The 16509-nt window shown below is 37.8% G+C and overlaps 1 protein-coding gene across 1 annotated transcript; it reads left to right on the top strand.

Annotated features, from left to right (window-relative positions):
* The first annotated feature begins 180 nt into the window (after positions 1 to 180).
* LOC146318988 (complement factor B-like) lies at positions 181 to 16504 on the top strand. Its single transcript, XM_084730628.1, has 18 exons — positions 181 to 228; positions 2828 to 3080; positions 3168 to 3353; positions 3469 to 3645; positions 4584 to 4670; positions 5920 to 6059; positions 6808 to 6952; positions 8809 to 8940; positions 9845 to 9940; positions 11087 to 11221; positions 11316 to 11431; positions 11804 to 11939; positions 12111 to 12249; positions 12361 to 12437; positions 15083 to 15183; positions 15287 to 15416; positions 15905 to 15954; positions 16121 to 16504. Exons 1-18 carry the CDS (start codon positions 181 to 183, stop codon positions 16295 to 16297), a joined length of 2325 nt encoding a protein of 774 aa, XP_084586754.1. The 3' UTR covers positions 16298 to 16504.
* The last annotated feature ends 5 nt before the right edge of the window (positions 16505 to 16509 follow it).

Here is a 16509-nt window from a genome sequence, read left to right as displayed (position 1 = left end):
CTGTTGAGACCTCAACCTTCTGAGAAGCTGGAGACAAACAACAGTTATAAATGCTGTGAAACTATTAGTTGCATTGGAAGATTCCAGAACATACATACATACATACATACAACTATACAGATGACTTGAAAATATGAAGAGGAGGAATGAGGACTGCAGCCAAAACTTCTGAAAATACCCATGGCTATATTACTGAATGTCCCTGCTGAGCACAGCCTCCAGGGCCAGGTGGATCAAGGGGCTTTAAGCCAGAGCCTCTGTTTGAAGTGCATGCTAACATTTCTAACACAAAATGATCACATACTTTACACTTTACAATAGTGGCCCACTAATATGCATTTATTAATGCTTAACTAATGTACAGATCATAATGAATTAATGTATGACTCATGAAGAACCAAGTCTTGCATTAATGATTACCACAGCAGCTAATAAAGAGTTTATCTGACTAACAGACTCATACTCAGACACATATAAATTACTATTAATTAAGTCTGACATGTGGATTAATTCCTTAACAAGGAGTTAATAATGAGTTAATAGTCATGTACCTCACTAGATGAAGTCTTAACATATCTTTGCAAATCATGAGCTAATGATTCATGAAAAAAAAATGATTTAGACAGTAGCTAGTAGCAACAAAAATATGGCATCAAAACAAATACAAAGATACACAAAGTCTGCAAAAAAAAAAAAAGACAAAATAACAAAGAAAGACAAAAATACCAAAAAGAAATTGAAAGAGAAATGAAAATACACACAAAAGACAAAACAACCAAAAGAAGACACAAAATATCTACAAAGACAGACAAACAACTACTGGATAAAGAACTCTGTACATAATATCCTCTGCTGTCTAACTGTGTTTTCACAGAGTGTCTTTCACACCTTTTTGAATGGCTACAAACAGTATTTGCAAATAAGTTGGCTGAGTAAGTAATTCAGCAAATTAGGGAAGAGAAAGTCAGGTTACTGTAAGGATCAACAACAACTGTGGTGAAGCAATGCGTCAATAAGCTCTGCTCAGCAGTGTCAGTAGATTCTGGGAAAGGGTGAAGCAAATGTTTGCATGTAATCTTGGTTTCATAATGTGTGTCCACATGGTGGGAAATTGATCCTTCAATAAAACCCCGCCCCAAACAGTACCTCTCCAATCATAGGTTAGCAACCATAACTAGTGCGGTCAAGCTTTCCATTTCTCTACATGTTGAGGGTTTGCAGGAGGCTCCGAGGAGAGCAATACTCAGCATTTCATGAGTTTGACCTTATGTTTCAACAATTACTCCCAGTGTCGATGTTAAATCTGACGCCATTATCACTGTAAACTGCATAAATGCAGTGCAAGAATGGAAAGCATTGTAGACCTCGCAGCAGTGACCAAGGAGGGCGGGGCTTAGTAAAGGGTCAATTTAGGAGAGAAGGAAGAAGCTATGGCCCCGTTAAGGTCAGGACACACAAAACAGAATAACTTTTACTACAACAGTCAAAATTAACAGGTAATCTAAACTGTACTAAATTTAGTCTTTAGTCTTCCAAGAAAGTGTTAGGAGTAGGACCCTACGACTTTTTAAAATGAGCTTTGATTTTTAAAAATTACTAAGAGTAATACAGTAAGTGATCAATATAATTGTGTTCCTTGCTTATTTCTACATTAATCAAGTTGATTGACACTGAATTATTTCAAGCCTCACTCACACATGCAGCCTTTCCTAGGAATTCTCCAGCATTTCTTTGGACGGGGTCATGACCTGTATGAATGAGCGCCAGAATCGATCTTCTGGGAAATCTGCACTGGCAGTTTCCCACTTGAAGACCCTAACATCACAGGGATGTTCATTTTATTAAATGTATTAAAAACGTGAACCACAAATTTAAAAAAATCCAACTACAATGAATGCATCATTCTTGGTATCCTGCTGTCTAATGTTGCTTCCATACAGAAACACTGTCAAATTTAACCACACACATACACATTAGTACATTAGTCTCTATCAGCTGCTTTAAAGACTTTGGCCCCTTTCATGTGGATCTCTGGATCTCAAAATGTAGTCAGCTTTCCTGCTTGCTGAGCTGTGCATCGGTGCTGACATGTATCAGGATGCATTGCAGGCATGCTTGCAAACTTGTACTTGAGACCATGTGCTTTAAATAGTCTAAATAGGATCCTTAAGGTCAAATGAAATGATAAAGAAACTGGGGGGAATTATTTGGATGTGATTTATTGTTGCTCTCCTTTTATTTGCCATGAAGTTAATAAATAACAGGATGGTGTTTGTTGACCCAATCAGTCTTTCTGAAAATCACTGTCTAGCTGGACATCTCCTGCAAAGTCCTCTCATTTTTCTGTTGTATCCCATGTGAAGGTCCAACATGGGATTTTCTGTCCACTGGAGTTGGCTTGCTGCACTTTCATGTCTCCTCTGTATGGGTGAGCTACTTTTACTTAAGATTATTAAAAAGATGTAGATTTTATATGTAACCATGTTTTTGTATTGTGTGGGGGAAAAAGAGGGCCAGGAGAAAACCCACACAAACACGACACAGTGTTCTCCCACTGTGCTGAGGCTCTCAGCAGTAGTAACGGACAATTAAATCAGAACTTGGATATCTAACAGGAATAGCACCATTGAAAGTTTATAAAATTTGTTTGTTAAGCTTTCAAAAGATGTATATTAACTTTTAAACAATGCAGTAACACATCTTAAAGCCTTTATATCACTTGGGTATTAACAAGAGCACTCCATGTGGAGATGAGTTAATCATTATGTAACGTATATAATTATAGAAATTCACACGTGGCTCTGGAGAGAGCTTTCTAAAATCTTAGTGCATAACTAAACCTGCATGCTCGGAAACTGACTTTTATTTTTCAGGAGGTAAAGTGCGGTGTAATTGCACAGAGACAGATGTGCAAATTGAAGGAGGTGATTACAAATTGACGAAGCAGCTGAAGGCAGGCAGCATGTTGATCTACAACTGTCCCGAGGGTTACTACCCATACCCAGCTTTGACCCGCCTGTGCCAGCCTAATGGCTCCTGGAAACCAGCACCCAAGAGATCTGCTCCTCAGAGATGCAAGCGTGAGTGATGTGACAGTGATGTTTCTCACTTTGCCTCAGGCTACCTGCTCTACATGAGAACTCAGATCCTTTTGTTTTGCTTTGCAGTTGTTGAATGCCCAGACCCCAATGTGCTGGAGTATGGAGACGTCTCCCCTCCTCAGGAGAGGTACTTTGTGGACAATGAGACCACGTATGAGTGCTACTCTGGACACACAATGCGAGGCTCATCCAGACGTGTCTGCTTACCAAATGGGAAGTGGAGTGGCTCCACTCCCATCTGTAGCCGTGACTGTAAGTCCTGAAGAGCAGTCAACCTTCTTTTTCCCTCTCCTTTCTCTTTCAGGTTTGAATACATCCTCATGCATGACTGTTTAATGACTTATATTTGTCATTTTTCTCACTATAGCAGGAGATGGTTGCAGTGACCCTGGTATCCCAGCTGGTGCATCAAGAATAGGAAACATGTTTGGATTTAATGACAGAGTGAAATACAGCTGCAATGGAAACTTGTTTTTGGTGGGGTCCAGTGAAAGAGTCTGTCAGGAAAACGGCTATTGGACTGGAAAAGAGCCGACATGCTACTGTAAGACTGATACCTACAAATAATGTTGATGTTCTGTGTGAGTTTATCAAACCACGAAATGGTCTGCTGGTAACCTAAACAGTTTAATATATACACCGGAAAAAGGATGCTGCAACATTCAGAAGCAATGACTGAGGTTGTCAAGTTAATTTACAGGAGCCAATGTCACCATAACTCTCAAACACTCAAATGTTACAATTCATATACATCAACATTTCTTTTTTATTATCTATTCGACTCACAAATGCATTAGGAGACAAGACATGCATGCATTCAACTCTAAAGTTTCACTCAGGTGCCAACAGATAGTTGGGTCGATAAATGGTAGGTGTTTGCTGTATACAGTTTAAGAAGACACTAATGTAAGTGAAATTTGTGTAGGAATTGAGAAGCAGCGTCAAAATTAAATGTTGATGTTGGAATAGCATTAATTTACGATTTCTATCTCTACTACTCATGTTTATCTTAATCACTAGAATCTTATTCTTGGTTTTTGGAAGGCTGGGTGCTACTCAGGTTTAAGACTGATTGCACCTAAGAAGAAGTCCAGTTTGGTTCGAACTAAAGTTCTGCCACTCATAGTTTCATTTTTAGGGGTGGCCTGTTCCATTCGGATCAAGCATAAACCAGCCTTAACTTACCAGCTGGACATTCAAGCCTTACCCTTTCAAAAACACAGACACCTGATATGGTGGTGATGGTGGGAAGACAGAGAGGGATCCTACATACCACTATTTGTTGGTGAGGCATCTCTTCCAGGGACAAGGATGCGATCCCTCACTGGCTTCCCACCTGTAAAGACTGCCGGAAACTACTGAGAGTCGAACATCAGTCTCTGTGGTGATGGTCAAGTACTTTTACCTGCTTTTTCTTTGCTACCACTCCACCTTGTCTCAAGTATTACATAATTCTGTTTATGTAACTTTTGCTTCTAACAGACAAACACACCTATGACACTTCTTTGGAGGTTTCAGAGGCATTTGGCAGTGCAATAAAAGCAGACCTCACCACTTTGGAGACAATGGGTAAGTTAAAAATACGATCATTTCTGCTTCTACATCATATTTTTGTAGTGAGGCAAAAAATAGTTTGTTGAAGGGATTGGGTGAGGGTTCTGCATGAGGGTTCAACCTCACCCTCATGCAGACTGAAGGTCAGATTTAGCTTTTAGTCCACAAAAGACTGATAGAGTTCTAGAGGAAAACAGTGTTGCTGAATCTCCTAAACAATTAAAGTGATGGTGACCAGAGTTCAAGAGGAAAAACAACTGGAAAGGAAAACATAAAATGCCTCCATACTGCTTGTCCGGTGAAATCCAAGTTAGAGCTTTGGGGGACTTGCATTATGGCAGACGAGCAGTATGGAGGCATTTATGGTTGTTGTTTTTGGTTGTTGGTTTTCTGTTTGAAAACTGGTCACTATTCACTCCCATTGTTTGGGAGATTCTGTAATGTTACTTTTCTGTGAAACAGCAGTGTTTTGTGGACTAAAAAATTAAACGAGGTTGAGTAGTAACATAATTTTAATTTCTGGATGAACTATTCCATTAAATTCAAAACAAATGAACAACACTGGTGGACTCGGGGATGTCCTTCCAGTGTAGAAAACATGGTAAATTGCCCTCTAGGCTGCCTTTCCAGCAGAGAGAACTTGACCAAGTGTTTTCAGGGATAGCCCTTACACAATGTGACAAAATGCCCTTTAAATGCCCTTCCATTGGAGAAAATGTTGTGAAGTGCCCTCTAGGAAGTCCTCTCTGTGGAGAAAACTGGATGAAGTGTCCTCTGGGGTGCCTTCCAGTGGAGAAAATGCAATGCAGGGTCATATAAGCTGCTCTACAAATTTGAAAACTGGTTAATTAGCTGTCTCTAAATATATATAGAGATGTAGTCATACAACAAGACAACTACTTTAATCTAAACCAGGGCCTGGAACTATCCTAACCCTAACCCACCAGAAATGCATCATGACTTTTGACATACTGGTGCCATTTTTTTTTTCACTCCTGCCCATCAGATACCATGAGTCAGTCACTGCAAATATATGATCATTTAGTAATTTATACTGTAACTTTATACTACTTTTTCATTAACGCCATTAAAACTCACTTCTCTGTGTAACAACATAATACTTCATATCAAACAAGAACATGTGTAAGTATGTTCCTCCCTGTGACACATTACTGTCTTTTCTGTCTTTAAACGTTTCTCTATATAAAATATATATATGACTTTAGCAAATAACATATCTGGCACATTTGTGTGGATTGTTCAGGTGATACACAGGAGGGGAAAAGAATCAGACTGTCAAATAATGGGACACTTAACATCTATATCGCAGTGGATATTTCTGAAGGCCTCGGACCTATAGACAGCAATGCTGCGAGAGAGGCTGTCACAAAACTCATTACAAAGGTAAGAAACAAACAACTTTCCTCTTGATTAAAAAGGAAAAAAGACTAATAACACTGGAGCCAAGTAAATTTTATTCAAAATGAAACGAATATGGAACAGTATGAGTATGAACAGTATATGGCAGAAACTTTGGAGCGCTAATTCAGATCAAATCAACAGCAAATTACTTACAACTTTGCTCCCTTTATCTTAGTGGAACCTTTCAAAGTGCCGCTCCTTTGTGCTTTGTGCTCTCATGACAGTTGAACACTTGGTACCTCAGTCAACTTTCTCCTTTTCCTGTAAAAGAGATGTCACATCAGTTAATGTTAGCAAAATGCTCCCTATCTAACGGGCTATTTAGCTCATTGCAACGCAAGCCTGTCCCCACTCTCATGCAAAAAAACTCTACTAGCTGATAATAACTTATATATTCGTCCACTCGCCCATCTCTGTGGCTTAACATACAAATAAACTTTTTATTTCCAAATCTTCAGACATTTTTCTAGATGTCTTTTTTAATTGAACATAAGCTCATAATTTAGCCAAAAATGTGCAGAATAGATTATTAAAATATATGCATAAAGTTACACTTTATGTTACTTTAATCAGCATCAATGCATTATATTGACAGCCCTAGATAGATAGATAGATAGATAGATAGATAGATAGATAGATAGATAGATAGATAGATAGATAGATAGATGAAAATGAAAGTCATGAGGGCATGTTGAATGACTAATATAACACAGCCTTTATGTCTCCACAGATTTCATCCTTTGCTGTGACTCCAAACTATGAAATCCTCTTTTTCGGCTGTGACATATTTGAAATTGTGAACATTGTTGATTTTTTCCAAGGCAGGATACCCCTAGGCACTGTAAAGAAGGAGATGGAACAGTTTCAAAAAGGCGGTGAGTCAAACGGATCAGAACTGTTAGAAATATTGTTTTAATACACAGTTTGATCTATGTGGGTTTTTTTGTTTGTTTGTTTTTGGTTATCCATTAAATATAACATATATTTGTTTGTGGGTTATTTTAGAGTTCAAAATGTACACAAGCATAGAACAGCTGCATTATTCAACCATCCCCACTTGTCCCCTTAAGTCCAAATCTTCACAAGGATTATTGGCCAATGAGGTGTTTGCATACAAAATACATAAAATAAATTACATTTTTGAAAGTAAGTGAATCAGTAAGGCTAAAATGGGAAAATGGAAAAAAGAAAATGGGAAGAAAGAAAACAGGAAAAAATAGAAAATAATAAAGACAGATAGAAGGAAAGAGACAACGCTCATAGCACTCTAGGGCGTCCAAATCTTTCTAAACCTTTGCAAGGAACCAATTTAGAGGATGTCTGTTTTTCTCAAATTTCAAAAAATGCACATCATCTCTAATCCATGTTGTGAAATTAGGAGGTGCTTGTTCCCTCCAGCAGAGAAGAATGAGAAGTCTTGTAATTAGGTAATTAAATACAATAATTACATGAGCTTTGCCATTAAGGGAGCGAGTGTCAGGAGTAAATCAAAATATAATCATCTCATCTCAGTATAGGCGTTTAAGACAATGGTCCAATGTGTCAAGTTTGGGTCAGGATCATAGTATGTGTATGTAATCTTCTGGGTGACCTTTACAGGGATGACATGAAAAGTCTACATCAAGGAAGATTTTCGCCAGTCTTGCATTTGTCAAATGTGCTCTCATAGCAATTTTGAATTGTATCAAGCTGTACCCTGCACACGAGGGAGAGGTGTATATGAAGTCGAGTATCGTTTTCCACTGATCATCTGTCATTTCCTCTCCAGTATCGTTCTCCCAGACTCCTAATATTTTGCAGTGAGTGGTGATATCACAAATTATATTATAGAGAGTGGAAATGAAACCTTTGCAGCATGGGGCTCATGCAAGAACATTTTCATATTCTTATGTTGAATTTCTCTTACTTTTTTCATACAAAGGGCTCGTATGAACATGCAATGTCAGATTTGGCAAGCCTTGTAACTTCAGATAACTGTAAATTTTCTGTCTGTGTGCATGTACACAAGACTTGTAAATGAACATAATTAACACCCCAATCATACCATATAAGGCTACAATTTCTGCCTCATATGTCAGGAAATTTTCAATCATGAAATTGGCATCAAAGAATAAAAAGAAGAACTTCACTAGTTTGGGGATTTAAGTTCTGCTTTCAGAGATCCATGAAGGAAAATCTGCCATTTTAACGGTGTCAGCAGTGGACTTAAGGGACGTGCTAAAGCAAAGAATGGGAAAAACGAGTGCTGTTACAAGAAGAAGATTAGGAGAAATGTCTTGATATGAAAGCGGCTTCAAAGAGAAGAAGAACAAAAAGGGCTTGCCACAGCAAGGGGCGATCAAATCATAAACCTGCATGTTAAGATATATGGCCAATACACCTGACAGTAGGCAATAATACATCATTCAATCTGAAATGTAGTCAAACAGGATAATGTCAACATAAATATGAAGTGTAATTTAGGTTTTAAACTCAAAATGTCTTCAAGCTAATAAAATATACAGTCATTAGGAAAAAAAAATGGTTATGATAACAGCAGACTGACTGTACTTGACTCCTACAGTAAATTGTAAATTGTGCTTTTATTTGAAAGAAAACAAAACATGAGAAAATTGGTGAATGCGACAAGTTCTCCTAACCAATTGCACACACCACTCGGCTTCATCTATGTTTTACTGTGTGTGTGTGTGTGTGTTTGTATGTGTATGTGTATGTGTGTTCTGACTCAAAGACAGCACAGTTGGTGGAAAAGATCTCAACCGCGTCTTTCAGACCTTCATGGAACGAATGGCAATCATACAGCAGATGGTTGGACAGGTGGCCTTTAAGGAACATCGTCACGTCCTCATCATTTTCACAGACGGTAATTTCAGCCTCTTGGTATAATAATAGTTATTGTTATTGTCCCTGAACATACTTTGTGAATTACGCATGTTGTACATGAAGCATCTGACTGAAACATCCACTGAAGCACATTAATACATGAAGCAAACATCAATGCCATGTTTGAGACTCTGGGCTTCCCCTCAAAAACTTGGGTAAAGCAAGACTTCTTGTTTTTATCAGTCTTCTTCTTCTGCTGCTGCCTCTGCTTCTTCTGAGCAGTTCTGCTGATAGACCCTCACGTATTTGTCTCTTCTTCCCCTTCTTCCACCTCTTCATCCTCCACTTCTTCCTCTTCCTCCTCAAAATGCCTGGCCCCTACCCATCACTGCATACCTATCATATATAATAGCTATAATACTACTTCTTCTGGCTCTTCTGCTTCTTCTTCTTCTCCTCCTCCTTCTGAATTATCCTGAAAACAAAAGCCCACTGCTCTGAAAATACACTCTGGAGTTTGAGTTCAGTGACTGCCTGCCTTTTTGTCTTGCCTTGCCATAAACATATTGCTCAATTTAACAGTCATAAGCATCTACTCATAAAGTATTGATTTATGATTTCTTATGACTCATAAACAGACACTCACAGAACTCATTCAGCGAGCATTCGGCATTAATATGAACTCTAATAAATGTGAAACAAACAAACAAAAACAGCTAATACAGCCCAGAATAGCAATTTCAAAGGAGTGCACCGTGGCTGTAGCGTTGTTGTCAAAGAAGCAAATATTTTAATTGAGCATGTTTATTTCATCTCTGACGACCTATCATGATCATTATATGATTCAGTACAGTAAATATATTAGATAATCCTCTGTTAAGCTGTTTGCTTTTGTTTTTCTATGTTATAAATCATTTTAACACACTGGTTTCTGTCACTTTTAGGTATTTATAATATGGGTGGTTCACCTCTGACAACTGTGGCAAAAATAAAGGACATGGTATACAAGGGTCAGACTCAATCAAGAGAAGAATATCTTGGTGAGTTTTAATTTTAATTTGTTGTGCAGATTTCTGATGCTGATTTTCATCAGTCGGCTTGGATGCTGTCACTTATTATGTTGTAAGTAACCTTGCTATTATACAATAATGGCTAACGAAGAGCCTGAGCAACACAGTGGGCCTCATGCAACATTTTCATATTCTTATCTTAAATTTCTTACTTTCTTTTGTATGAAGGCCTCGTACGTGACAGCACGTGCACGAGACTTTGTAAATTAGCATAATTAACACCCAAATGATACCATATATGGCTGTGCTTCCTGCTCCATGTGTCAGGAAGTGTTCATTCATGAAAATGCCATCAAAGAGAAAAAAGAAGAACTTTATGAGTTTGGAGTTTGGCGTCCTGCTTTCAGAGATCCACAAAGGATTTTTATTTTAACAGCATCAGCAGTGGAATTAAAAGACCTGCTAAAGCAAAGAAACGGGAAAAGAGAGTGCTGTAAATGCCATGTTACCTGAGGGTCAGACTGTTACTGAAAAAAAAAGGACGTCTCGATATGAAAATTACTTAAGAAAAAAAAACGACTCGCCATAGCCACAGTAAGGGGCGATCAGTGACTACAGCAGCAGGAGGAGTCAAGTTGAGTTCACCTCAACATATCTGAAAGTTGTTTCCATCATGGAGACAAGGGCCCAGAATAAGTGAGGATGTTCACCTGGACAGACACTGACAGATAAACGTGTGCAGATAGACGACCAATACACCTGACAGCAGGTAATAATAGATCACTGAATGAAGGATGAGAGGCTTTATATGTAAATTTATAATTATATTATAATTTGAAATGTAGTCAAACAGAATAGTGTCAATATAATTACGAGGAGTAATTTATAATTTAGTTTTCAAACTCAAAATATCTTCAAAGTAATGAAATATACAGTCATTGGTCAAAAACTTCAGTTTGGAAACCAGCAGACTGACTGCACATGACTCTACGACAGGTTGGGACCACTTGTGTTCGTATCTGAAAGAAAATTCAAAACATGAGAAAACTGGTGAATGCCGCAAGTTCTCTTAAATCACTTGTGCGCACCACTTAAGAACAAATCTGTTCGTACGAGTGGTTCTTGCATGAGGCCCATTGTGTTTAAGTCACTGAACACAATTTCATTCTGTTACAGACATTTATATTTTTGGCATTGGAGCTGAAATCTTTGATGATGACCTGCAGCCCCTCACAGCAGGGACTGGTGGCCGGCATTACTTCAGAATGAAGGACATTCGAAATTTACAAGATACCTTTGACGAAATAATTGGTAAGTAAAGAAAATGCACACACACACACACACACACACACACACACACATATAGAACATGATTAACATTGATTTTGTTGGGTTATTTATGCAGATGAAGATGAAGTTAAGGGTCTCTGTGGTCTTCACAAGGACCATGCAGAACGTGACAAAACTAACAAAGAAATCAAGAGGAAACTGTATCCATGGATGGCATTCATTTATATCCAGGTGAATGTTTATATACTTAATTTATCCTCAGAATTTATCTCTGAAACTTGTTTGCAAGACTGACTGTCTGAATCTCACAATCCTTCGCATAACAATTCTTCACTCCTTGTGCTTCGCCACAGCAATCAGTAAAATCAGAAGAATAAACTTTTCCACTGAGGAAAATGACGTCGTTCAGAAAAATTTGGCTTAGTGAAAACACAGTTGAGTCAGATCTACAGATGTAGGATTTCATTAAAAACTGTTTTGTTGTTGTTTTAAAATGCTGCCACGTTATGTTGAGTTGTGTGAAATTTGCTTTTTGCTTCTGTGTGTTATATAACTATTAAACTGTATTATATTATTTTTTTTTTTTACCATTTAAACCTTAAGACCTTTGACGGATCAACAAAGAAATGCCTCGGCTCTCTGGTGGCCCCTCAGTTTGTCTTGACTGCTGCTCACTGCTTCCCATTTGGAGTTGAACCTGGGCACATCACAGTTGAGATTGATGATGGACGTGGAAAAGGTAATGATAAATGTGTATTTGCTTTTGTAGTTTCAAAGTCAAACCGTAACCTTATTAATTATTTTATATTCACTGGAGTCAAGCATTTTGATGTAAAAGAAATAAGTTTGCTGAATTTTTTTCTGCTCTCCATCCTCCTCAGCAATAATAATACTTTGTTGTGTTTTACAGTGAAAAGAGTGAAAAATTTCAGATTACACCCGAACTATGATTTATTAGCTAAAGTGAATCTGGGTGTTAAAAAGTTCTACGACTATGATGTGGCTCTCGTCCAGCTGGAGGAAGATGTTCAAATCTCCCATGAAGTCAGGTGAGAACTAAATAATAATTATAATAGTGATAATAAAACTAATAAGCTAAATAAATATTTTGTGTTAAAGTTTTTCACCCCATGTTATATTGTTTTTGATATCTTGTTCAGACCTATATGCATTCCCTGCACTGAAGAAACCAGTGTTGCTCTAAAACTGGGTGGCAGTTCTACCTGCAGGCAACAAGGTGAGGTCACTCTACCAACAAGCTGTAAGTTCACCGTCACACAACTGGGTCTTTGAAACTATCAAGAAATTCTCATCTTCTTGTGTAAACTGATTCTCTCTCTAACGGGTCCTGCTAAATGGATCATAATTAAATAAGCCCTACACTCCCGTGGTTAAAATGCCTGTCAGGCATGGTGTGCAGTTTACACTGGTGACAGATTAATAATAAAAAATACAAATTCTCAGTCATTTTTGAAACAATAGGTCCTAGATTTCAGACAGAGGTAGACCAAAGCAGGCTTCACATATACATAAACAGCACACACAGCCATTAATGACTGAGTAATAAAATGTGTATCCCAGCACAGTGTCTTTTAAGGAAGAAGCAATTTAGTGTATTGCATTTAATGCCAAATTTACAAGACAGCATAGGCAAAATGGGAGACTGGTTTAATTTTAGGTTGTCGACAATGTCATCTGGGGACCTGCACTCCAGGCAATACTCAAAATTTAATATTCAGGATAGGCAAAAATTATTGACCAATTTACAAATATTCACATAAAATACACACATGCATAAACACACAGACACAAAGACACACACCGAACGAAAGCAAACAAAAATTTAATATAAGAAAAAGAACCAAAAAGAAAAAGAAAAGCAAAACACAACTATGATACAGGGACAATGTCAGTTTATTTTCTACTGTAAAGAGCGCAGACTAAAGCTGCAGGGCAATCAATAAACAAACAATGTTTACTGTAGTAATCTGGGGAGAAAACAGTCTTAGGGACTCTATTGCAGATGTAGATTTTGTAGATACAGAACTGTACAAGTGTAGGTGTCAGGGAAGCAAGTTCAATGTAGAAACAGTATGTGAAGAGGCAGAAGTTTGGTGTCAATGCAGTACTTTTAGAGACAGCTTGTAGACACAAAACAGCAGGTGCACCAGGACAGAGAGGCTGGAAGAAGAGCTGCCCACAGTGCAGCCACTGGCATGCCTGTGCCTACAAAGTGCACAAGCACACCAACACTTACAAGTTGTATTGAATTAAAGGTAATGCAAACATATACATACAAGACAGCACAGGCGCAGTTTCCCAAACAGCAGGAGGAAGGAGAGCCGGATGGCCGCAGCTTAAGTGGAAACCAAGAGACCAAGACAAGAGCTGCATTAGTTAGAGGCCAAATACAAGCAGGTTGAGGTTATAATAAAAATAAGCCAGCCTACCTCAACAAAGCGAAGCTGCCTTATGCAAAGCTCAAAGCAGAGCAGTATCACCCGGGATTTGCTGTAGGAGATGAGCCAAACAACACTGCACCATGAGGAACAGAGGCAAATCTGACACCAGCATCTCTCCATAAACAGCCCCTGAAGTCAGGCTACCTGCCAAACTGTAAACACTTCAATGTAAGACACCTGCCTGTCTACAAACCAACCAATGTCAAATATAAGGAGGCACAACCCACATCGGTGTTGACGACAGGACATAGATATGACATGTGACATGTGATGTGTGATGCAGACTCGTAGCAGGACGAGCATGAGAAATGAAGTGTGTGAATATGGACACACTGTAGTCACTGTAAAGAGAAACTCAGTGAGAAATGAGAAAAAAAAATACTTAGTATCTTAAAGTAAAAGGAAAGTTCATTAAAATAGTAAAGCCAGGTCTGGGCGATCTAAAGATATTATATCAATATGGTCATATGAGACTAGATACCATCTTAGATTGTTAATATCCTTATATCATGATATGGCATAATTATTGACTTTTCCTGGTTGTACAGGCTGCAGTACAGTAAAGTGATGTAATTTTCTGAACTTACCAGACTGTTCTAGCTGTTCTATTACTTGTCTTTACCCACTTAGTCATTATATCCACATTACTGATGATTATTTATCAAAAACCTCATTGTAATAATACTTTGTGAGAGCCCCAACAGTCATCTCCACAATAATGTTGCAATATCAATAAAAATCAATATAAAAACGTCACCCAGTGCTACTATTTAATCACCATGTTTATAGTGTTGTTGAGTTTGGTAGTATTTATAAGTCATATCTCCCATCCCTAATAATAATTCATTATTTTGAGATATTGTCATTGTAAATATACTGGCCATTCAAATTAATAGAAAAAACATGAATCGCGTGCACCATTTAACATGATATCAATACTGTTTATAAACTGACCTTCTCTCAACACCCCCAACTGTCTCTGACTTCCAGTGTCCCCGTACATGGATAACAAATTAGGAAAAAATAAAAAATAAAATAAAATCATCCTTAACCCTTAAATTAAATTCATTAAATCTGTGGACTTAAAGTCATTGTTTCATTTAAAAAAAATTGACAATACCTGAGGCCAAGTGGCTTTTTCCTTCAAATTATGAAATTCCAGGCCTGATAGAAGGTGTCATGTTGTTGGTATGTTGTCGATATGACTGTCACCAGGTCATTTTCCCTGTCTATTTTTGCCAAGAACCGTGTGCAACACGCAGAAAAAAAGGGTGAGCTGCCGAATCTATAAATGAAGCATGGCCTCAGCTGTGCGTGAGCAGCACAGCTCACCCAGGCTGTGAGGCTTTAAAGTTAAAATAAAATATCTCTTGACCGTCAGGTACAATTTATTTATTGTTTTTGTGTTCTCTAAATACAGAGCAGCTCCTGTTAAAGAATCAGCTTGAAAGATTCACTTTCCTGACCAGAACAGCGAACATAGTGGATGAAAAAGATGTCCTTGCAAAGCTTGGCGACAATGTGAGTTTTAAGTTACTATGTTGTGCCTTGTATGTGTGTGTGTGTGTGTGCTTTCTTTATGTTTCACTGTCTGTATGGGTCTTCTTCCAATTTATCAACGCAGAGAGACGAATGCATCAGACATGCACTGAGGGCACCAGGCGTAACAACATATAATCCAAAGGACGTCGTGACTGATAACTTCCTGTGCACTGGCGGTCTGAGTCCACAAAGAGATCATACAGCATGTATAGGTATGTTCCTACTATTACATGAATAAAAGTTAACTCCCTACTTCAAGACAAGCTCCTGCTTATCCCATAAACATCCTTGAATTGATCTAAGCTAATTTCACAAACACACAGTAACTTCAAATTGCATTCAGACAGTAGGGGAGCATCTGTGTCTGATTTAGGTTAAGTAAGGAAAATGTTAAAACACCCGAGGATACGTTAAATGTTCAAATGCACAAAAATGCTTTTTTTTAATTTCCAAAGTCTTAAGCTTGAGACTCATAAAATATACATAAAAGTTGTTGTTTTGCAGTCTGTTTCACCACAGAGATAAGTTACAACTAACTCGAGGTAACAAGTAAATAGCTAAATGTTCAAATGCACAAAAATGCTTCTTTAGGTTTTTGAGGCTTGTCAATTAAGACCTTAAAGTTTTTTTTTGTTTCAGCACAGTAACTGAGGTCCATTGTTTTTGGTGTAACCATGTGTGTGTGTACTTGTTGTTACAGGTGATGGTGGAGGTGCTGTGTTCAAGAACTATGAACATCGCACAATACAGGTCAACAGCCTTTTCTAAAACTTTATCACGAGTTAGTCAAAATCTGGTAGCAAATATCAGTCAAAAGGAAAATTAAACTCAATGGAAATAAATTAGGGAAAGTACTTTGAATGTAATTTTGAACTCATTGTTGAGAGTATAAAGTAACCAGTGGTTTCTTTTGCAGGTTGCACTGGTCAGCTGGGGAACAACAGCTAAGTGTGTCTCTGGTGGTGTCATTGAATCTGATGAGAACGCCAGAGATTTCCATATTAATCTTTTCAGAGTTGTTCCTTTTCTCAAATCTGTCCTTGGTGATGACACCCAGGATGATTATATACCACTTCAGTTTTTGGAGAACTAAATGCTTTTACATGCTGTTATTAGTTTTGCCATTTCAAGGATATGACTTGTGCATGCTCTACATTTAAAAGCATTAGCTCATGTTATTTTTCTGACTGAAGTTTTTCATCTAAGTTCATCACAAAAAAGATAGAACTGTCAGATAAAAGAGTCTCATTAAAAAAAATCATTATAAAACTCATACGCAGCATTATATGTAGCTGCATCACATCA

This window comes from Lutjanus erythropterus, chromosome 11 (genome assembly GCF_056507025.1).
Source record: "Lutjanus erythropterus isolate fLutEry1 chromosome 11, fLutEry1.hap2, whole genome shotgun sequence".
Taxonomy (NCBI): domain Eukaryota; kingdom Metazoa; phylum Chordata; class Actinopteri; order Lutjaniformes; family Lutjanidae; genus Lutjanus; species Lutjanus erythropterus.
This window is presented reverse-complemented; position numbering and strand designations above follow the sequence as displayed.